The 23,256-nt window shown below is 50.4% G+C and overlaps 1 protein-coding gene across 7 annotated transcripts in view; it reads right to left on the reverse strand.

The window, feature by feature from the left end:
- ARHGAP23 (Rho GTPase activating protein 23) overlaps nt 1-23,256 on the reverse strand; it is a 108,949-nt gene that overhangs the window by 25,039 nt on the left and 60,654 nt on the right. For 5 of the 7 annotated variants that reach the window (XM_060203613.1, XM_060203618.1, XM_060203612.1 and 2 more), the window contains 10 exons: nt 21,251-22,415; nt 18,200-18,355; nt 17,902-18,013; nt 17,630-17,687; nt 16,310-16,453; nt 5,772-6,092; nt 4,511-4,572; nt 4,175-4,305; nt 2,617-2,738; nt 2,076-2,231 (listed from right to left, as the gene is read on the reverse strand). In XM_060203613.1, the coding sequence (XP_060059596.1) occupies nt 2,076-2,231; nt 2,617-2,738; nt 4,175-4,305; nt 4,511-4,572; nt 5,772-6,092; nt 16,310-16,453; nt 17,630-17,687; nt 17,902-18,013; nt 18,200-18,355; nt 21,251-22,415 (2,427 nt within the window). The remainder of the gene's footprint in view (nt 1-2,075; nt 2,232-2,616; nt 2,739-4,174; nt 4,306-4,510; nt 4,573-5,771; nt 6,093-16,309; nt 16,454-17,629; nt 17,688-17,901; nt 18,014-18,199; nt 18,356-21,250; nt 22,416-23,256) is intronic. The other 2 variants (XM_060203616.1, XM_060203615.1) reach the window with 2 other exon arrangements.

Here is a 23,256-nt window from a genome sequence, read left to right on the forward strand (position 1 = left end):
AAAGTCAATGACAACCACCTGCATAGAAACTGCTCAGAACTCTAGGCCCAGAGAGCAAGACTCCCTAACAAAGACAGACAGCTCCAGGACTTTACTGCTCTGAGCTGACATTTTCAGAAATGACAACGAAAGAGACACAGGGCAAGAGGAAAAGATGCCACAGAGCCAAAGCTTCTTCCAGTGCAGTGGACTTAAACCTGGATCATATCCATGACAAAGCCTCCAGGTGAACTAGCTTGCTGTCCCTGAAGCCAGCTCCTGTGCCCCTCCCATTCTCCCCATTCCTGGGGGCACCAAGGCCTCCTGATCCTGGTACCTCCCTCATCCATATCCATATCATTTGTGCCTCCCCAGCTGCAGAGCCAAGGATAGCTTCCTAGTGTCCATAGAATCAAGGTCAACGGTTTCAGCGAAATCATCAGAAGGCCTCTGGCCCCTGCCCTGGACTCCACCCTCACCACCCCCCAAGCCCAGCAGCTGGGTCCATGCTGTCTGTCCTTACACTCAGATTCTCCTGGATAGTGGGCAATGCCACCACTGCCTACTGGGGCTGCCTTCCTGCTCCCTCCTGCTCCTCCTTCAAAGATTCAGACATAAGCTCAGCACCCGCTCTAGCCACGGTGCCCTGTCACACAGTCCAGTCCTGGACAGGAGGTCAACCCTTCCTCCCATCTAGTGCCATGTGTCCCTCTCTGGTCTTCCGTCTTCCCAACAGCAGGAAGACTCTGCCATGTAATACAGGAGGCTTCACAGTCTGTCACTCATGAGACTTCACACTCTCACTTGTGGTTTTCCAAGATTTTTTTTCCTCCCCAGCAGGGCCCCTTTTGTCAAATAGAATCATACACAATTAAGCTGGAGTGACAGAACAGAGTGGGGCTGCCCTCATCCCAGTGCCCTCACAGCCCACCTCTGACCTCCACAGCACCTCTGACAGCACTAGGAGTCTCACAAAGCAGCGCTGGGCTCGATGCTCACTGAAATGAGTGGTGGTGGGCGCCCTTCAGAAGGGGGCTTGTGCCATCTGTTCAGGCTCTTCTATTCCCAAACTCCTCACAGCTACCCACTCTGCGAGCTGGTCTTCAAACCACTGCCCATTAGCTCAATCTAACCAGTAGGATTTCTATATGGCCCTTGAGCTAGGAATGGTTTTCACATGTTTCCGGACTGTGAAGGAACCAGAAGAGGTGGTGTCCCAGCAAGGGGAGAGGCAAGGCAGAAACTAGATGGCAACCAAAGCTACCTGGTCCTCGGCTGCTTCGAGCCTGCACCTGCACCCTCACCTAAGCTGTTCCTTCTCGCTGAACTGCCCTCGCCGGGCTTTCAGTGGCAATGAAAAACTGTTGCGCTTAGCTGGTGAAATAGCTTACTTGGGGGAGTCGGGCTGTAGCGCAGCGGGTTAAGCGCAGGTGGCGCAAAGCACAAGGACCGGCATAAGGATCCCGGTTCGAACCCCGGCTCCCCACCTGCAGGGGAGTCGCTTCACAGGTGGTGAAGCAGGTCTGCAGGTGTCTATCTTTCTCTCCTCCTCTCTGTCTTCCCCTCCTCTCTCCATTTCTCTCTGTCCTATCCAACAACGACAACAACAATAATAACTACAACAACAAAACAACAAGGGCAACAAAAGGGAATAAATAAATAAAATAAATATTAAAAAAAAGAGAAAATTATTTAAAAAAAAAAAAGAAATAGCTTACTTGGGTAGTGCGCTATTTAAATAGCTCACTTGGGTAGTGCTTTGCCGGGTGTGTGACCCAAGGTTAAGCCCAGCCCCCGCTACATCGAGGGAAGCTTTGATGTTGTGGTGTCTCTCTTTATCTCTATCTCTCTGTCTCTCTGCTTCTCTGTCTCAAAAAAAACCCCTGCTACCTGCAAGCTTTTGCTTGGGGCCCCCAGACTATCTTGTGCGGCTCCAGATGGGGCACTGCTTGGCACCCGCACCCAATCGGGCCACATTGCGGGTGCAATGAATACAGCACACTAGGACACACACAACTCTCCCCAGCAAAGCACCCCTTGCCCCTGCCCCCCCGACCCCATGCCACTCAGCTCCCCTTTGACAGAGCCCCGCCCACCTCATCCTGCAGGTTGATGTCACTGGGTCCTCGGTTGAGCTGCTCCTGCAGGCTGGACACGACCGCGTTATTGCCTGGCACTCGGTAAATGCCTGTGGACTCCAGTCCCCGGGTCTCCACAATGCGACAACATGCAGCCACAATCAAGGGGACACGCTGTGGACACAGGCAGGACATGGATGTCACAGAGGTTGAGGGAAAGGATTCACCCCAGTGGGACAGAGGAAGTGGGGAGGTGAGAGGGGAGCAGTGCAAGCCAGAGGGGTCACTAGGATGTCCCTGGTTATGGAGGCGGGGCCTCACTGCTTCCAACCTGGACCCTAGAAATAACTGCCAAGTCTCTGAATGAGGTGGGCAGGGGTTCTGGGGTCTGCCTCGGGAAGACCCAGGGTGGCGGGGGTTTCCCCTCTCTGGGCTGCCTCCTCAGCTGGGTTCTAAGACAACGCACAGAGCTGGTCTCAAAGCCCCTTGTGTCCCTGACTCTGTGCCTCAGCTCCTCCCCTCCCACTTTTTCTCGACTCCAAGGGGTGGGGTGGCTCACCTGGTTCTCAGTGGCCGGCTGGCACTCCTCTAGCCGAACCCCAAATGCCCTGGGGGGTGCCTTTTTGTTCTTTTTGATGATGTTAATGCCCCATGGAGTTCTGTGGGCGGCAGCATTGTCATCTGTAGAGGAGACAGAACTGGGGTGAGTCAGGGGCTAGGTGGCGGTGACAGTCACCCTGGTCACACACACCCACATACCCTAGTCACACATGTTTGGCTATTGAAGGACTCCATCTGAGGACTGACTAGGATGCTGAGGATGGATAGGAAATCCTACCCCAAGAGAGAAAGTCTCAGGGATGAGGGTGTTTAGCTCTGGGGAAAGAGAAGCTAACAACCAAAGGAAGATTCTTTCTTTCCTTTTACTAGAGCACTGCTCAGCTCCAGCTTATGGTTATGCTGGATTGAATCTGGGACTTTTGGTGCCTCAAGCATGAAAGTATTTTTGCGGGAATCGGGTGGTAGTGCAGCAGGTTAAGCACATGTGGCGCAAAGCACAAGGAATAAGAATCCTGGTTCAAGCCCTCGCTCCCCACCTGCAGGGGAGTCGCTTCACAGGTGGTGAAGCCGGTCTGCAGGTGTCTGTCCTTCTCTCCCCCTCTCTGTCTTCCCCTCCTCTCTCCATTTTTCTCTGTCCTATCCAACAATGATGACATCAACAATAATAACTACAACAGTAAAAACAACAAGGGCAACAAAAAGGAAATAAATAAATAAATATTTTTAAAAATCTTTAAAAAAGTATTTTTGCAGAAGTATTATGCTATCTCCCAAACCATCTTTTTTATTTAAAAAATATTTTATTTATTTATTAATGCAAGATAAAGAGGGAGGGAGGGAACCAGAGCATCACTCTGGTACATGGGATGCTGGAGACTGAACTTGGGACCTCATGTTTCCAAGTCCAGAGTCTTATTCACGGCACCATCTCCTGAGCCCAAGAAAGAACTTTCTAATAGTCAAAAGTATGTAAAGATGGAAAAGGGCGGTAGCGCAGCGGGTTAAGCGCAGGTGACGCAAAGCGCAAGGACCAGTGTGAGGATCCTGGTTCAAGCCTCTGGCTCCCCACCTGCAGGGGGTTGCTTCACAGGTGGTGAAGCAGGTCTGCAGGTGTCTGTCTTTCTCTCCCCCTTTCTGTCTTCCCCTCCTCTCTCCATTTCTCTCTGCCCTATCCAACAACAATGACATCAATAACTAGAACAATGAAAAACAGCAAGGGCAGCCAAAAGGAAAAAATAAATAAATATTTTTTAAAAATATGGAAAAGGGCATCTCTAGGAAAGACGAGACTCTTGCAGAGACTGGAAGACTGAATAAGGGATGTTGTGAAGGGAAATCCAGGTTCTGGGACCCTCTATCTCTGAAATACTGAGATCTCCCAGACCCTCACAGGCACACACACAGGTGACAGACACCCAGAGTTACCATGGTTGAAACTCAAAAGCATGCCACACAAATATACACACTCATGTGTGCCCTTTTCTCTCACACATGCCCACAGGGCTGACCCCCCTCACACACACACACACACACAACCTTAGCAGTCACAGTCCTACCCTTGCTCCCTGCAGACTGGTCCTGTGTCCAGAGGCCACGTACTGCGCTCTGTTTGAGGAACTCAGACTTGAGGCCCCCTAGACCACGAGAGCCTTTGGGGGAGGAATCAGCTTTGGGCCCAGAGCTATGGCTGTGAAGAAAAAAGGGGAGAGGAGAAGTCTTCATCTGAAGTGAGCCAGGATCTGGGACCTCCCCTCTATGCCCTTCTGGAGACAGGGGGCCTCAGAGACTCTACTACCTCTCCCAGTCCCCAGCACAGAGCAACCTAGGGAACTGCCTGCAGGCCTGGAGGCAGACCAGAAGACTACGGATGGGAGCACCTGATCGGGCCTCACCTCACTTTGCGGTAATCATTAAGCTTCTTGCTGATCAGAGCTTGGTTGGCATAGCCGGGGTCCTGGAGCAGAAGAAGAGAAGACAGACACCATTAGCACCCACAGCCAGTTCAGCACAGGACTCTCCGCTACACCCTCCCTCTTCTCCTTTCCTCTCTCCTCCACCTAATAGTTGGAGGACACAGACCCTAGAGCAAAAGGGACCAGGGCTCCCAAGGCCCCTCCACCAGCTGTGTGATTTGGATGGTCCACTTAACCTCTATGAGCCTCAGTCTCCTTAGCAATATCACAGGGAGAGAATTTGGGCAGCCTTAGGGTTAGGGTGCAGAACTATGCACACAGCACCTGTCACAGACCTGAGAGGCACAGCTACTGTGATAATAAAAGAGAGCTGGAACCTCCTGACTGGGCCAGAAGCATTACCAGACCTCCCAAGCAAGGGTCCCCAAATTCCTGTTACTCTCCTCCCAGAGCGAGGGAATAGATGTGTCCTCAGCCAGAGGCCCTGATCCAACTAGTCTCCCTCCTCCATGGCTGGTGCAGGCCATGTGTGGCCCAGAGCCCAGGCCACTGTCCTCGTGGTAGAGACCAGCCACAGATAACTTTATGATGCAGGCCTATCAAGAGGAGTTTGTGTGGGCACCTGGCAGAGGAGGAAACTCCAGCCCAGAGCCATGGCAGCAGCTACCCAGGAGGGGGCGCCATTTCTGCACATTCCCCCAAAGTCCCTGCCAAGGAGCCTTGGCTCAGCCAGTCCAGTCAGCTGCCAAAGGCCAAGCTTCCTGGTCGAGCGCCAAGGTCAACATGTTCATGCCCCTGCAGACAGGGCAGTCCTGCCAGAAGGGTCAGGCACAGTGCTGGCACAGGCACCTTTATTCTGTAATACATGCCATAGGAGACACTCCCCCCGCCACAACTGCCCGTTTCCAGCAAGAAGTTGAGGCTGGCCTGGAGCTGACCCCCATGCAGAGTCTACCCAGGACAGCCTCAGCAATAACCACAGCAACAGTCACAATCAGGCTATTGCCTATCACCCAACATGGGGGTGTAGGTGCGTTTTCTATACCCTAACCCTGGGTGGCTGCAGTGGCCAAGTGCCTTCCTGTTAGCCCATCTCCTGGGAGGGAGAACTGAGGCTCAGAGGGTAAAAGGAGGTCAGCAGTGGTGAGAGGGCCCTGGGGCCACTCTGCCCTCCCCAGCCCTGAAGGGATGGCAGACGCCATGAGCACCCAGAGCCAGTTCTGCACAGGACCACCCTCACCTCGCCCTCGGCCCTGCTGTTCTCTCGGATCGCTCTGATCCAGCCCAGCATGTCATCCCGGTCCTCAGCCTGAAAGAGATATTCACAGAAGTCAGCGGTGGTCAGCCGGAACACGTGCCTCCTTTTGGTCTCGCTGTAGGAGATGTCCACCAGGCAGGAGCCGATGCAGACGGGCGCCGCCTCGTCCTCACCTGCCACTGCGGCTGCAGCAGCCCCCGCAGCCGCAGGCCCGGGCTCCCGCCGCTCCTTGCTCAGGGAGAGCGAGCGCGCCCGCAGCGCGGCATACACCCGCTTCCACTGGCGCAGGCCGCCGCCCGCTTTCTGCAGGGAGACAGGAGAGGGGAGACACAGGAAGGAGAGAGTGTGAGAGATCAGGCCTCACCTAGGGCCCCAGAGGCCTATACGCGGCAAGCATTGGGCTGGCTGGAGACCCCACCCCATTGCCAGCCAGGAGCCCCCTAGCTCCATCCCTTTTGGAACCTGGATAGCTTCCAACCCTCAGCCCCACCCCAGCTCTCTCACCACCTCCCCTGGCGGAACTTAAACTCCAGAGGGTGTCTATTTTTCTCACACTCCACTTTCATTTTGGTACCCCAAGACTCACTATGGAACCCAGGCCTCACACCTGTGGAATATGCACTCAAGCATGTGCTCCGCTGCTGAGCTATATCCAAGCTACAGCCCCGGCCATTTATTCATTTGTCTGTTGGTTTATATTTTTATGTGGCACCAGGGATTGATCCAACCACTAAGCCAACTCCTTAGCCTCACTCTTTCTTTTCTCTTTCTTTCTTTCTTTCTTTCTCTCTCTCTCTCTCTTTCTTTCTTTCCTTTCTTCTTTTATTGTCGTAGTTATTGTTGTTATTGATGTCATCTTTGTTGGATAGAACAGAGAGAAATGGAGAGAGGATAGACACCTGCAGACCTGTTTCACCGCTTGTGAAGCGACTCTCCTGCAGGTGAGGAGCCAGAGGCTAAAACCAGGATCCTTACACTGGTCCTTGCCCTTTGTGCCACCTGCACTTAACCCGCTGTGCTACCATCTGACTCCCTTTTTTTAAAAGTTTTTATATATTTATTTATTTTTCTCTTTTGTTGCTCTTGTTGTTTTTTATTGTTGTTGTAGTTATTTTTGTTGTTATTGATGTCATCATTAGGACAGAGAGCATTGGAGAGAGGAGGAGAAGACAGAGAGGGGGAGAGAAAGATAGACACCTGCAGACCTGCCTCACCGCTTGTGAAGCGACTCCCCTGCAGGTGGGGAGCCGGGGGCTCCAACCGGGATCCTTAGCCAGTCTTTGCACTTTGTGCCACGTGTGCTTAACCTGCTGCGCTACCGCCCTAGCCCCCTCGCTTTTACTTGAGAAAGAAGAAGAGAAGTAGTACTACTTCACTATCCACTGGAGTTCCACCTAGTTTTGTTACTTTCTCTCTGACACTTGCCAGTGGTGGCAGGTTTCAAACCTAGGACTTGAGGCAAGGGCTTTATCCACTGAGCCACCTCCCTAGCCCTGTCTCCCATTCAATCAATACTATCATTCACACTCATCTGGTGTTGGCACTGCCTCCAGAGAGTGGTGGAAGTCCTGGGAGGGTAGTCAGGCACCCCAGCATGACCTGCCTAAAAAAACTCCTTGTGAAACTACTCTTGGTCCACTCCCACATGGTACCCCTTCATAGCAAAGCTGCCCAGGGTTGTCACATTGGCTCTCCTGACTTCTTTGTTTAGCACTCAAGTTCCACTCAGCATCTCCTTCCTGGGAAGCAGCTCTCAGGCTCACCAGATCCCTATGTTGCCAAAGCCAGTGGAAGCTTCTGGACTTTTCCCTTAATATCCTGGTGGCATCTGACCCCAGCGAACTGCCCCTTGCCTCTCCAACCCATCTCTTGGCACCTGGCCTCTGGTATCCTCTTAATTCTAATCCCTCCTTTGCAGCGCAGTCCTTCCACCCAACGTCCTTTCACACCAGCTGCTCTCAACTGGGATGAACTGTCTCCCCCCCCCACACACACACACACACACTCCAAGACACTTTTGTCATTTTTGGTTGTCACAGCTGGGGAAATGCTAGGGCATCTAGTGGACAGACATCAAGGATGCCCTTAACTACCCTGCAAAAGTGACCCAGGAGGTAGTACAGTGGTTAAAGTTCTTGACTGAGTTCGATTCCTGGCATCACATGTATCAGAGTAATGTTCTGGTTCTCTCTTTCTCTCCTATCATAAATATATAAAGCCCCCAGAATGCCTTTTAGAGCAGAGGCTGAGGCCCCACCTTACGGGAGCAGGAGCTCCAGAACTTTGTCTCAGGCTCCTCCTCCACCTGTCTCCCTCATGATGTCATCCATACCTTTAAACCACCCATAGGGCCTTTAAATCTCACCTAGTATTTGTGATGACTCCCCAACATATCCCTGGCCGTGGTCCTAAGCCTCCCACTGCCTGCTCAGCACTATCACGGGCACGGCTCACATGCCACTCACTCAATTTTTACCATCAAATCTATTCTCACCCCCAACTTTCCAGCACAGTAAATCAATCATCCAGTTTCCCTCCATGCCTCTGCTTTCCTCATCCTTGACACCTGACCTGCCAGGAGGTCATGACTGGTATGCTGCCCGAGTGTCACCTGTCTCTCCAGCTCCTGCCCTTCAAAGGCCAGGCCATTGGCAGTCCATGCCTGTAAAGCTGCACAGACCTCTGCCTTTCCCCGGGCCCAGAAGCCACAGATTTCTTTTCAATTGGGACAGAGAAACGTCTTGCCCTCAGCAGCTTCTTTTGGGCTTCCAGTGCCCTTGGAATCAAATCCAGTGTCTTTTGTAACCTGGGTCCTGCTCCTCTCCGGCCCCCTCTTCCCGCTCCTCCTTCCTCGCTATTCATACACTGTACCACTGTGACAGTGAATGAGTCAAGCCCTTCCTGCCTCTGGGCCTTTGCACCTGCTGTAGGAGGTGAGGGTTGGGGGTTTCTCTCACCTCCTTCTCACCCTTCAGGTCTGAGCTCAGATGTCACCCACATCACCTCCTCAGCAAGGACTTCTTTGTACTTTCCCCTGCCTGCTCATTTCCCAAAGTGCTTACTGAATTCCAGGGTATGTAGGTGGTGGACTTCTCCAAGAAATGGCACCCCACAGGCAGAGCACTCTGTCCTCTCCCACCCCCAGAGCCTGAAGCCCCCAGGCAGGCAGAGTGCTTATTACTAGCTACTGGATCAATGGATGGAGGTGCTCAGAGCACCCAGCAGCCCCTGCCCACTCCTGGGACTCAGCACACCCCTGAAGGCCCCATCTTCCTTGCTCTGGGGACCTGGGCAGAGATGCTCAGACCATGAGAGAGAATGTCATTATCCAAGAGAGGGAGAGATAAGGATGCCCCTTTGAGACTTGAGCCAGCTTGGTGGCACTAGACACATCAGCCCCCTTCCCCTGGTATCAGTATCCCTAGTGATAAGAAGTGAGCTATGGGTGGCATTCCAGGTTGCAGCCAGTTGCTATAAGGTCCTGTCACACCTACAACATCCCTGCCAGATAGCCAGGGGTTTCTGTCAGCAGTTGAGATTGGACTCACTGAAGCTGTCACCTGGCTGACACCAGGACAGACTAAGGGCCTAATGCTGGTTTCAGGGTTCCTCCTAGTTCCTGAGGGGACAAGTGGAATCAGATTCTGGTCTATGGAAGTCAGAATCTCCATCTTCATGAACAGTGAGCAGGAGGGGTCGGCTTTTCTGGTCCAGGGACTGGACTTTGATAGAGCCCCAGAGCAGAGGACAGGCCACTGCTGACTAGGCTTGGCTGTAATCACCACACCTCCCAGAGGCTCAAAGGCTGGGCTTATCTCCACCTGACTCCCCTTACTCAATTCACACAGCTGGTCTTGCCTCCCCACCCCTACCCCACTAGTCACCCCTTCTTGGGTTTGCTGCAAGCTCTCTGTGGCCCCCTCCCCACCTCCTTTCATGGTTCCTCCCCTGTACCCTGCACCCAAGGCTTCAGATGTGCCTGGTGGGCAAACACATCCTCTGAGGGACACCCTTGAAGTCTGTCCCCACAACACCTCCATCAGAGTGTGTCCAGGGCCTCAGACTTCACAAGGCCCCAAAGGACCCCTTGGAAGAGCTTAGAAGAGCCCCGTACCCAGTCTACAGAAGGAACCCAGGAAACAGCATGGCCTCCTCTATCCTCCCTGACCTCCCAGCCAGTAGCAAGGCCAGGCTTCCCCTTGAATCTCTAAACTGTGCCTCCCCTTGGCCCCGCACCATGGCCTGTTTCACCTCACTAATAGTAGTGGATAGTAATAGTGCTGTTTTTGTCCTACTACAAAAGCAACTCTTCCTCTTGGGCTCACCACCCCCCCCCCAACACACACACACACACACACACACACACACACACACACACACACCCTTTGAAGCCTTCCCTAATGCTCTCCCTGAGAGACAAGGCCCAGCGTGGGCAGTGGGCACCTACCCCAGCTTCATCAGTGGCCCTGGATTCATAGCATTCATCCCCACCACCCTACTTCTTCTTCTAGCCTACTTCTTCTTCCACCCTACTGAGGTCAGGGTCATCCACACCACATGCTGCTGCCCTGAACACCCCCTCTGGAAGAGTCACCTGTTTGTTATAACATGTTTCACTATATTGGTCATGAACAGGGAAGGACCCAACCAGCTCCTGCCTCATTTGTTCAAAGCTTTAACTGAGAGCCGAAGCGGGGCTCCTGGTCACTACCCCTAAAGAAGGTGAGGGCACAGATGAGAGCCAACCATGCCTGCATGACTCACCTTACCTCACCCCAGGCTAGCCCTTGAGCAAAATAACCCTGTCCCCATCTTACAGATCAAAAAAGCGAGCCTCAGAAATGAAGGAGGCTCCCCAAAGCCATATGCTTCAGAGTGACTGGGCAAGAGCTTCAAGTCTGTCTATCTTCAAAGTTTATGGTCTTTCCAGGTACAAGACCCATAGAAGGTAGTTGAAGAGGTGGCTAAGTGGGTAGAGCCATTCCTTACATGTATGAGGTCCCAGGTTCAATGCCCAGTATTGCACATGATGATGGAGGGCTGATCTTAATTAACTTACTTCATCTCTCTTCTCTTCTCTTCTCTCTCTCTCTCTCTCTTTCTCAACATAAATAAATCTTCAGAAGTCAGGGGAGTTGCTTCACAAGAGGTGAAGCAGATCTGCAGGTGTCTATCTTTCTTTCCCCCCTCTGTCTTCCCCTCCTCTCTCCATTTCTCTCTGTCCTATCCAACAATGACAACATCAGTAACAACAACAATAATAACTACAACAATAAAACAACAAGAGCAAGAAAAGGGAATACATAAATATTTTTAAAAATTTTTAAATCTTTAAAAAAAAATTCAGGGAGGTGGGGCAAAGGAGCAGCAGCAGCTGTTTTTCTCTCCTCTCCTCTCCCAGGTCAACTAGGAATACCAAAGGAGAACACAACAAGACAAGACTAGAACGACTTCAAGAACCCACCAAATCACCGGTGAGTGCAGACACGTGAAATGGCACAGAGTAGGAAGATGGATCAGAAAACACAACCCAACAATATGCTGTCTACAGGAAACCCACCTAACTCAACAAGACAAACACAGACTCAAAGTGAAAGGATGGAAAACTATCATACAAGCCAATGGCTCACAAAAAAGGGCAGGAACAGCTATTCTCATATCTATCTGACAATAGACTTTAAAATCAATAAAATTTAAAAATATAGGGATGAATACTATTTAATGCTCAGTGGGTCAGTCAATCAAGAGGACTTAACAATTATATTAACATCTATGCACCCAATGAGAAGCCATATAAATACATTAAACATCTACTGAAAGAGCTACAGCAATATATTAACAGCAACACAGTCATAGTAGGGGACTTAAACACCCCACTCTCTCAACTTGACAGATCATCCAGGCAGAAAATCAATAAAGACACGAGGGAGCTAAATGAAGAGATAAACTAGAACTATTGGACATTTTCAGAGTCATTCATCCCAAGAAACTGGAATACACATTTTACTCAAGTCCACATAGGTCATTCTCAAGGATAGACCATATGTTAGGCCACAAAGACAGCATAGCAAATTCAAGAGCATTGAAATCATCCTAAGCATCTTCTCAGACCACAGTGGAATTAAACTAACACTTAACAATCAACAAAAGATGAGTAATAGTCCCAAAATGTGGAAGCTCAACAATACACTTCTTAACAACTTCTGGGTCAAAGAGGAAATCAAGGAAGAAATCAAAATGTTTCGAGAGTTCAATGAAAATGAAGACACAAGCTATCAAAATATTTGGGACACAGCTAAGGCAGTCCTAAGAGGGAAGTTCATAGCTATACAAGCACACATTAGGAAACAAGAAAAGGCACAAATAAACAGCCTGACTGCACATCTTAAAGACCTAGAAGAAGAAGAAGAACAAAGGAACTCTAAAGCAACCAGAAGGACAGAAATCACTAAAGTTAGGGCAGAAATAAATAACATTGAGAATAAGAAAACCATACAAAAGATCAATGAAAGTAAATGCTGGTTCTCCGAAAGAGTGACCAAAATTGACAAACCTTTAGCCAGACTCACAAAACAAAAAAGGGAGAAGACCCAAATAAATCGGATCATAAATGAAAGAAGAGATATCACAACAGACACCGCAGAAATTCAACATCTCATGCGAGGCTTCTATGAACAACTATATGCCACCAAGCTAGAGAACCTGGAAGAAACGGACAATTTCCTAGATACCTACAAACTTCCAAAATTAAGTAAAGAGGAAGTAGATAACATGAACAGGCCGATCACAGCTAATGAAATTGGAACAGTTATCAAAAATCTTCCCCAAAATAAAAAGTCCTGGACCAGATGGTCTTACAAAACCTTCAAAGAAGAACTAATACCTCTACTTTCAAAAGTCTTCCAGAAGACTAAAGACACTGGAATACTCCCTTCCAGCTTCTATGACACCAACATCACTTTGATACCAAAAGCAGACAGGGACACAACCAGAAAAGAAAACTACAGACCAGTATCTCTGATGAACATAAATGCTAAAATATTGAACAAAATTCTAGCCAACTGGATACAGAAATATATTAAAAATATTGTTCATCATGACCAAGTGGGGTTTATCCCAGGGATGCAAGGTTGGTTTAATATATGTAAATTAGTCAACGTGATCCACTACATCAATAAAAGCAAGACCAAAAACCACATGGTCATATCAATAGATGCAGAGAAAGCCTTTGACAAAATACAACATCCCTTTATGATAAAAACACTACAAAAAATGAGAATAGATGGAAAATTCCTCAAGATAGTGGCGTCTATATATAGCAAACCTACAGCTAACATCATACTCAATGGTGAAAAACTGGAAGCATTTCCCCTCAGATCAGGTACCAGACAGGGCTGCCCACTATCACCATTACTATTCAACATAGTGTTGGAAGTTCTTGCCATAGCAATCAGGCAGGAGCAAGGAATTAAAGGCATACAGATTGGAAGAGAAGAAGTCAAACTCTCCCTATTTGCAGATGACATGATAGTATACATAGAAAACCCTAGGAATCCAGCAAGAAGCTTTTGGAAATCATCAGGCAATACAGTAAGGTGTCAGGCTACAAAATTAACATTCAAAAGTCAGTGGCATTCCTCTATGCAAACACTAAGTTAGAAGAAATTGAGATCCGGAAATCAATTCCTTTTACTATAGCAACAAAAACAATAAAATATCTAGGAGTAAACCTAACCAAAGAAGTGAAAGACTTGTATACTGAAAACTATGAGTCACTACTCAAGGAAATTGAAAAAGACACAAAGAAGTGGAAAGATATTCCATGTTCATGGGTTGGAAGAATTAACATCATCAAAATGAATATACTACCCAGAGCCATCTACAAATTTAATGCTATCCCCATCAAGATCCCAAGCACATTTTTTAGGAGAATAGAAAAAATGCTACAAATGTTTATCTGGAACCAGAAAAAGACCTAGAATTGCCCAAAACAATCTTGAGAAGAAAGAACAGAACCAGAGGCATCACACTCCCAGATCTCAAATTGTATTATAGGGCCGTTGTCATCAAAACTGCTTGGTACTGGAACATGAATAGACACACTGACCAGTGAAATAGAATTGAGAGCCCAGAACTAAGCCCCCACACCTATGGACATCTAATCTTTGACAAAGGTGCCCAGACTATTCAATGGGAGTCTCTTCAACAAGTGGTGTTGGAAAAAAAAAGGTTGAAACATGCAGAAGAATGAAACTGAATCACTATATTTCACCAAATACAAAACTAAATTCCAAGTGGATCAAGGACTTGGATGTTAGACCACAAACTAGCAGATACTTAGAGGAAAATATTGACAGAACTCTTTTCCGCATAAATTTTAAAGACATCTTCAATGGAAGGAATCCAATTACAAAGAAGACTAAGGCAAGCATAAGCCTATGGGACTACATCAAATTAAAAAGCTTCTGCACAGCAAAAGAAACCAATACCCAAACCAAGAGACCCCTCACAGAATGGGAGAAGATCTTTACATGTCATACATCAGACAAGAGGCTAATAACCAAAATATATAAAGAGCTTTCCAAACTCAACAACAAGAAAACAAATAACCCCATCCAAAAATGGGGGGAGGACATGGGCAGAATATTCACCACAGTAGAGATCCAAAGGGCCGAGAAACACATGAAAAAATGCTCCAAGTCTTTGATTGTCAGAGAAATGCAAATAAAGACAACAATGAGATACCACATCATTCCTGTGAGAATGTCATACATCAGAAAAGGTAACAGCAGCAAATGCTGGAGAGGTTGTGGGGTCAAAAGAACCCTCCTGCACTGCACTGTGGAAATGTAAATTGGTTCAACCTCTGTGGAGAACAGTCTGGAGAACTGTCAGAAGGCTAGAAATGGACCTACCCTATGATCCTGCAATTCCTCTCCTGGGGATATATCCTAAGGAACCCAACACACCCATCCAATAAGATCTGTGTACACATATGTTCTGAGCAGCACAATTTGTAATAGCCAAAACCTGGAAGCAACCCAGGTGTCCAACAACAGATGAGTGGCTGAGCAAGTTGTGGTCTATATACACAGTGGAATACTACTCAGCTATATAAAAAAAATGGTGACTTCACCGTTTTCAGCTAACTTTGGAGGACCTTAAAAAATTCATGTTAAGGGCAGGGGTAGATAGCATAATGGTTATGCAAAGAGACTCTCATGCCTGAGGTTCTAAAGTCCCAGGTTCAACCCCCTGCACTACCTTAAGCCAGAGCTGAGCAGTGCTGTGGTAAAAAAAAAAAAAAAAAAAAAAAAAAAAAAAAATGGAAAAAAAAATTCATGTTAAGTGAAAAAAGTCAGAAACAGAAGGATGAATATGGGATGATCTCACTCTCAGGCAGAAGTTGAAAAACAAGATCAGAATAGAAAACACACAAGTAGAACCTGAACTGGAATTGGTGTATTGCACCAAAGTAAAAGACTCTGGGGTGGGTAGGGGGGAGAATACAGGTCCAAAAAGGATGACAGAGGACCTAGTGGGGGTTGTATTGTTATATGGAAAACTGGGAAATGTTATGCATGTACAAACTATTGTATTACTGTCGAATGTAAAACATTAATTCCCCAATAAAGAAATAAAAAAGGGGGAATAAAAAAATCAAACAGTAGCAAGCAGAGGAATGAGGCCCCTTCACCCCCATGTCGGGTAGTGGGCAAATTCTTTACTTAGATCATTTCATTTAATTCTCATCAACAGATGACTGAGGTGTAGATCGTTATTACCCCTGGTTTCAGATAAGTAAACAGACACACCCCAGCTCCCTGTAAATAGTAGTGCAGTCAAGAGCCAAGCTCCGGGCTGCTACTGGCAGTCCTACTCAGCTTGGCTGGGGCTGCTTGGAGGGATCCCAGTGTGCTGTTTACCATCTAGGGGCCCCAACGTTCCCCCTTGGGATTTTGCTTGTTTCCACCAGTCCCCTGGAGTCCCCAGGCCCAAGATCCCTTCAACTCTCACCTGCATCTCAGTGGTGGCTCTTAACTGGTCTTCTTGCCCACTCACCTCCATGACCCCTCTAGAGGCAGGAAAGAGGTCCCCAGGCCTTTCAAGGCTTTTCAAGCCTTTCATGATAAAAACCAAAAGCTTTGCTGACCCTAAAGGCTGACCTTTGCTTTCCTTTGGGTCCTCAGCTCCCCCAAAAGAATCATCCTGGTCTTGTTGCCTCATTTTCCATGTGCTCCCATGACCAGTTTGGGGGATGATCTGCCAAGTGAGGACTGATTCGGAATACAACGTGGTCACATCCACACCCAGCAAAGACCACCGCTCTGGTGGACCTCTTTAGGCCCCCAAGGAAGCTGTACCCAGCCTCTAACTTCTTTCTACCCCTTGTGCCACAGACGCAGCAGGCTCTCTGGCTCCAGACGACGTGGGGAGGTGGGGGGAGTGGAGGAGCCACTAAAGAGTTCCGCCACAGCCAGCTTCCGTCCACCTCCACAGCGTTCCTCCCACCATCTTACCTTCCCCTTCTTGGTGAGGACCTGCTTATAATGCAACCAGCCTTCTCTCCTGATATCGCTGAAGGTTGCATCCGAGAGGTCAGAGGTCGAGTGGCGCTTGGAAGGAGCATCGGCATCTTCAGAAGTGCCCCAGCTATCTAAGGACTGCAGCGAGACAACAGTGGGCAGCTTAGGGTGGCTCCCATAGTGCCAGCATCTAAGGAACCCCATGGGCTACTCACTGCCCCACTGGCCTGGCTCCAGCCTATGCTACTCATGGCTGTGCTGTGTGGCTTCATGAGCCTGGCTCGCCCTCTCTGAGCTGCCAGTGCTAAGGTCATGAGACCTTTGTGATGGGGAAGCCAGAAAAGAGGGAAGGCTATAACCAGCAGACGCATGCCTCACCATCACACTGAAAAAGCCAATCTGGAGCCTCCTACAACTTTTATAGACTTGAAGGAATTAAGGAAATAGGGGAAGTGATTGTGTCAACACGGAGCTAAATAAACAGGGGAAGTGTGAACATCAACAAAGAGCGAGCGAGTGGATCAGGTAGTCATGTCCACAAGGAGCTACACAGAGGAAGCAGCATGTCAACAGGACTCCAGTGACAGAAGTGATAGGTGGAGGGAGAATTAAGTAAACAGAAGAAGTGATAAGGAGCGAGCCAGGTGACAGTGTCATCGAGGTGTTAGACTCACCAAAGACACCCAGAGTTGGAAACCGAGACTGCTTTCACAGTCTATCCATAATCAAAAAAGGTGAAGAGCACCTCACAACAGGAGACTGTGTCTCCCCAGGCCCTGATGCTGCCAACCAGGGAGCTTCTCCGTCACTCCCAGACCCATGCCTCCCCACACCCTGCTCCCCTCTCTTCCCTTTTTAGGTATCCAGGGGACCAGGCAGTGAGCAAAGCCAGTGAAACCTCTGCTCTCAGGGAGCCAGGCAAGCAAAGAGACACAGGCACAAAGAGAACGACCTGAGAGGTACTGAGGAGGGAAGCACAAAGCGGCAAAGGGAGGCAAAAAATGCCAGGGCTGGGGAGGGGGCTGCATTGTCAAGGCAGAAAATGAACATGTGAGTGGTGTGGCTGGGAGAACGAGTGAGCATGCAAAAGGCATTCTAGACTGTGGCAGAAGGTCCTTGGGTGGGTGGGTGCAGCTTCTTTAGAGGGTGGGTCACAGGGTGGATATGAGGGTGGGCAGAAGCTGGGAGGAAGAAGACATCGAAGAAGCCACAAGCTTAGAACCCTCCACCAGGGCTGTGTGCCCCAGCTGAGGTGTTGGCCCTCCCTGGCCCAGCAGACATCCTCACTCTTGCCAGCACACAATGACCACTCACCCCATCGGTGAAGAAGCTTCGAAGCATCCGAAGGCTGGGTACCCGGTTTGGTAGGCGCCTGGGAAAGAAGGTGTGGGGGTCAGGAATGTGAGGAGCATGGCCTGGACCTCACACTCTCATCTCTCCTCCCCCAGAGGCCCCTAGACTCAGAGCTTTTCCAAGGAGGTCCTCATGTCAGAGGACCCAGAACATGAGCCTCGCCAGGTAGCCCAGGGAACAGGGGGCCCCACGTGGTTGTGAGGACCCCAGCCGTCACTCAGACAAGGCCTCACCGCAGAGCCCTGCCCTCGTCCCGGAAGGTGTTGAGCCCATCGTCACAGGACTTGGAGCGCTCCGTGGTAATGGCCAGCAAGTAGGAGGAACGGCGGCTGGCCTTGATGCTGCCTGCAAAGTCGCCACATAGGGCCCAGGGTTAGTAAGGCAGTGAGTAGGGGGGGCTTCCCCAGAGCCCTCCCATCCCAGTAGGCCCAGGAGGTGACTCCCCCAAAGCACCCCAGGAGGAGCAGCAACCACACACAGAGCAGCAGACAGCTGGGGGAAAGAGTTAGGAGGGGTGCAGGCAGCACTCACTGCAGTCCTGGGAGTAATGGCGGCTGAGGGCAAAGGTGAAGGTTGGGGAGGATGGGCTGGTGCCCAGGACAGGGGCTGAGTTCATGGCGCTGGAGACCACGGCAGAGGCAGGGACGTGCTTGGCTTGGAGATCAATGCTGGGGCTGGTGGGCTCATCTGCGCAAGCGGAGTGGGGTGAGGGTGAAGGTGGCAGAAAGCAGGACCTGCCTGCCCTCCCCCCCCCGTCTTGCCACCCCCCCCAACTCCAGACCCAGACAGCAGCCTGAGACTCCCCACCCCTCCTCCCAAGGCCCTCAGACAACATGCCCAGCAACCAGCTGGTGGAGGCACTGGACTGCAAGCACAGAGGCTCCAGCTCTGCCCATCAGAGTCACTCAGAGGCTGCTCCCAAGGACAAGGATAGAGTCATCTCCTCAGACTGAGGAGTCCTCAGTTGTAGGCTCCCTGAGGATGGGTGCTATCTCCCCGTCAGACTAGGAGTACACTGAAAGTGAACACTTCACCCCCTCCCTTTTGACTGTGTCTGTCTGCTTCTAGGCTGGGGGAACCCAGGCCTCACACCCCAGCTCATGACATCAGCTCTACTTCCGGCTTCTCAGGGCCTGGCTCCCAGCCTATATGCTTGAAATCTGGGCTTTCTCACAAGGTCTTGGGTCTCACCTGAAGGACCCTGCCCTTTCATGGGTGCCTCCTATTCAACAAACCCCAAACCTGCTCCCTCTCAACCCTGTACAGATGTGGGGCTGCATCTCCCAACTGAGCCAAAAAGCTGGGATCACCCAATCTCTCCACTATCTTGCCTCTCCTTTACCCATCATCTTTTTTCTTTTCTTTTCTTTTCTTTTCTTTTCTTTTCTTTTCTTTTCTTTTCTTTTTTTCAGATAGAGACAGAGAAGCAATGAGAGAGACCACATCACTGAAGTTTTCTTCAGTGCAGTGGGGGCTGGGCTTGAACCTGAGTCACACACGGCAAAACGATGCACTATCAGAGTCAGCCCTAACCCTGCCCATTCTATTTTTTGCCTCCAGGGTTATTATCGGGAGTCAGTGCCAGCACTAGGAATCCACCACTCTTGGCAGCCATTTTTTCTTTTATTTTTCTTTTCCCCCCTCTCTATTTTATTTGACAGAACGGAAGGAAATTGAGAGAAGTGGGGGAGGAAGAGAGAAAGAGAGATAGTTGCAGGCTTGTTTCACTGCTTGTGAAGCATCCCCACAGTAGGTGGAATGTGAGCTTGAACCTAGGTCCACGTGAGGGTCCTTATGCACAGTACTATGCATGATCAACAGGGTGTGCCACAGCCCAGCCCCCCTCATGCCCACTCAAAAGGCAGCAAATCTTTAGTTTTTCCTCTACTCTTGGGATAAATATAAACTCCCCAGAAATTGACCACGCTGCCTGGATGGATCCAATGATCTGGAAAAACATCCTGTCTCTTGATTTGGGGCTTTACAGTCTTGTCTCTCCCCATGAATAACCCAGCATTATTCTTTCTCTAACTCCTCAGCCTTCATGTCTTAGCTGAAATGCCCTTCCCCCAAGATTACCATTTTGGCCACAATGCCCTTCTAGGCCAGGCCCTTCTCTGTTTCCTAGGGTTCTGTCTTCCTACCACACCCTTCCCACTGAATCACTCTTGTCGGATCCTCTATCACTGAAGCCACATACTCCCACCCATTGGATAATACACTCCAGGAGAAAATGGGCTTACCAAGGGCCTTACACAGACACTTGTTGGATGGTGGGGGGATGGAAGGAACAAAGAGGGAAAGGAACAAAGAAAGGGTAGGAGACAGAATGCAAAGATGGATGAGAAGAAGGAGCAGTGAATTAATTAACAAAGGGAGGAGGGAGGTAGGAAAAGGAAAGAAAGAAAAAAGGAAGGGAAAAAACCAGATAAGTGGAAAGAAAGAGGAAAGTGGGAAGAGACAGCTAGAAGGATAAGTGAATGAGAGAAATGATCGGAGAGAAGACAGAAGAATGGGGGCCAGACAGTGTCGTAACTGGTTAAGTGCACATTACCGTGTGCAAGGACACTAGTTAGAGCCCCCATTCCCCACCTGCAAGGAGGAAGCTTCACAAGCAGTGAATCAAGTACTGCAGGTGTCTGTCTCTCTCCCTCACTATCTTTACCTCCCTTCTCAATTTCTCTCTGTCCTATGAAATAAAGAAAAGGAAAAAAAAAAATAGCTGCCAGGACCAGTGGATTTTTCATGCAGGTACTGAGCTAATAAATTAAACAAAATAGATCTTGAACAAGAGCTAGAAATAGAGAAGACAGAAGAATGAATGGGCAAATGGATACACAGAAAAACAGGCTGAGAGCCAGGTAGTGGCCCGCTTGGTTGAGTGCACATGTTACAGTGCATAAGGAACTGGGTTCAAGCCCCTGGTTCCCACCTACAGGAGGAAAGCTTTGAGAGTGGTGAAGCAGTGCTGCAAGTGTCTCTCTGTCTCTCCCTCTCTATTACCCCTTCCTCTTGATTTCTGGCTGTCTCTACCCAATAAATAAATAAATATAATTTTAAAAATTAAAAAAGAAACAGGCAGGAGGCCAGGCGGTAGCACAGTGGGTTAAGCGCACATGGCATGAAGTGCAAGGACCGACATAAGGATCCTGGTTTGAGCCCCCAGCTCCCCACCTGCAGGGGGGGTCTCTTCATAGGCAGTGAAGCAGGTCTGCAGGTGTCTGTCTTTCCCCATCTTCCCTTCCTCTCTCAATTTCTCTCTGTCCTATCCAACAATGACATCAATAACAACAACAATAATAATAACCACAACAATAATAAAACAAGGGCAACAAAAGGGGGAAAAGATGACTTCCAGGAGCAGTGGATTCATGGTGCAGGCAACAAGCCCCAGCAATAACCCTGGAGGAAAAAAAAAAAAAAAAGAAAGAAAGAAAGAAAAAAGGAAAGAAAAAAAGAAAAAAAGAAATGGGTTGTTCTTGTCAACTCTGAGATTCAAGTTTTGCCCAGGGAAGATGGGTGTGTGGAGAACAGGACACAGACAGGCCAATCTCCTAGACAGTCACCAACACCACCACTCACCAATAAAGGGAATGGAAGCCAGAGAGTCTTCAGTGGTGGCCAGAGGAGCCACCTTCTTGCCCAGGCGTTCTCCTCGCCCACTGGCCTCTGGCTCTGGAGACTCATCACCAAACCCCAGGTTCATCTGTCTTGCAGGGGGCAGTTGCACCTTGCGGCCCGTTGGTGGCTTCTGCCTCAGGACCACCTCCTCACGGCGATCCTCAGAGGGCAGGTCCAGGGCCTGGGTGCTGGGCTCTGGCCGGACAACCCTAGGTGCCTCAGAGGCTTCCGGTGGGAATGGTGCAGAGGACTGGGCCAAGCTGAAGGTTGGCAGCCCCCCAAAGGGTGAGTCCCGGAAGGAGAGTGCATGCAGGAGGCCAGTCCGGCGCTGGAATGATGGGCTGTAGCTCCGGTATCCAATGTACCCAATGTCATCCAGACCCTGAAGGCCAGGTGCAGGTGTGGGCTGGGGCCCGGGCAGGTCCCTTGGTGGGCAGGCAGAGGTTCGGGCTGATGGGTGCTGGGAAGCCCAGCCACAGCGCTCGAAGCGGGGTGACACCAGGGCCCCTGGCCCCAGTGCCTCAGCTGAGCGGGTGGCCCTGCTCAGGTAGTCATCGGAGCGAGCTCGGTGCCAGCCCTCCTGGCCCAGCTGGCTCAAGGCACCCTGAGAGGTGGAGCAGGGCCAGGGCCGGTGGGCAGTCACATCCTCCAAGCGGTCCTGGGAGGCGCTGCGGACCCGGGGTGGCATAGCAGGGCACCGTTTCTCCCCCGCCCTGCGGGGGACCTGGTTTGACAGCCAGTGTGACAAGGCCTGCTGGCACTCCAGTCTGCTGGGGGGCACCCGGCTGCCAGACTCTGGGAAGGCACGGGGTGTCCGGGGCTCCGAGGACAGGTGGGGGAAGGCACCAGGGCTGGGGCGGGGCTGGCTCATCCCCAAGGAGACGCTGTCCAAATGGGTGTGGGTAGTAGCTGGAACTCGAGGCCCTGGGTCGCTCCAGGCAGCAGGACTCCGGGGATCGATGGGTAGTGCTGAGAGGGGCTCAGGGACCATAGTGGCCCAGGTGGAGACCCGTGTTGGAGGGGCGTAGCTCTTCCGAGGGTAGCAAAGTGGGGGTGGCTCTGGGATGCTCCGGGCCTCTCCAGAATAAGGCTCGTTCCCCTTCAGGTAAGCATCCTGGGAGTAGGCCTGGCCAGGGACACAGAGGCAGGTGAGCAGGGCCAGGCAGGTCCTCCAGGACAAGGCTGCTCCAGGACCAAGAGGCCAGTCTGCCCCGAACAACCCCTCCCCCACCAAGAAGGAAGGAGATGGAAGGGAGATAAGAAGCAAAGGAGTCCTGAGGGGGGTGGAAGTGAGCCCACAGAGGACAAAGAAGGAACAAGAAGCCTCTGAGACACACGCATATGACATTCACACCCACCCACACAGACAGACATATTTACACACTCACATACACGCTCACATGCTGGAAAGCAAACCAGAATTTCTTTAAGACTTATGACAAGGACTGCCTTTAGCCACAGATAGTCTAACATCTGTTTTCTGCTCCACCCCCCCAGTGCCCTCCACACACACACACACACACACACACACACACACACACACACACACACACACACACTCCAGGCTGGCCTCAGCCACCTCCCTGCTCCTTTCTGGCAAAGATGTCCACAGGCCCTGGGGTGGAGCTGGGAAACCCCTCCAGAGCCAGTCAGGGTGGCAGATGACAGGGAAGGAAGCCGGCTAAGGGGTGTGTCCAGGGTGGGGTGGGCTGGGGGCGGTGGGCAGGCTGGGCTCTCCCAGCTGTTCCTCCATCTTTTAGAAGAGGGAGCTCAGGGCCTGGCCCTGGGCCACTGGGATGAGGAGGAACCTGCCCACTTCCTACCCCCCATAGCCTAAATGGGGAAGGGTCCAGACCAGGTGAGTGATCTTGGGCCCTCTTCTGCCACCCCAGGCCTGGAATTTGGGGCTGGGAATTAAGGCTGACACTGCATTGCTCAGAACTGACAGGGCTGGTGCCCAGGCCTGG

This window comes from Erinaceus europaeus, chromosome 12 (genome assembly GCF_950295315.1).
Source record: "Erinaceus europaeus chromosome 12, mEriEur2.1, whole genome shotgun sequence".
Classification (NCBI taxonomy): domain Eukaryota; kingdom Metazoa; phylum Chordata; class Mammalia; order Eulipotyphla; family Erinaceidae; genus Erinaceus; species Erinaceus europaeus.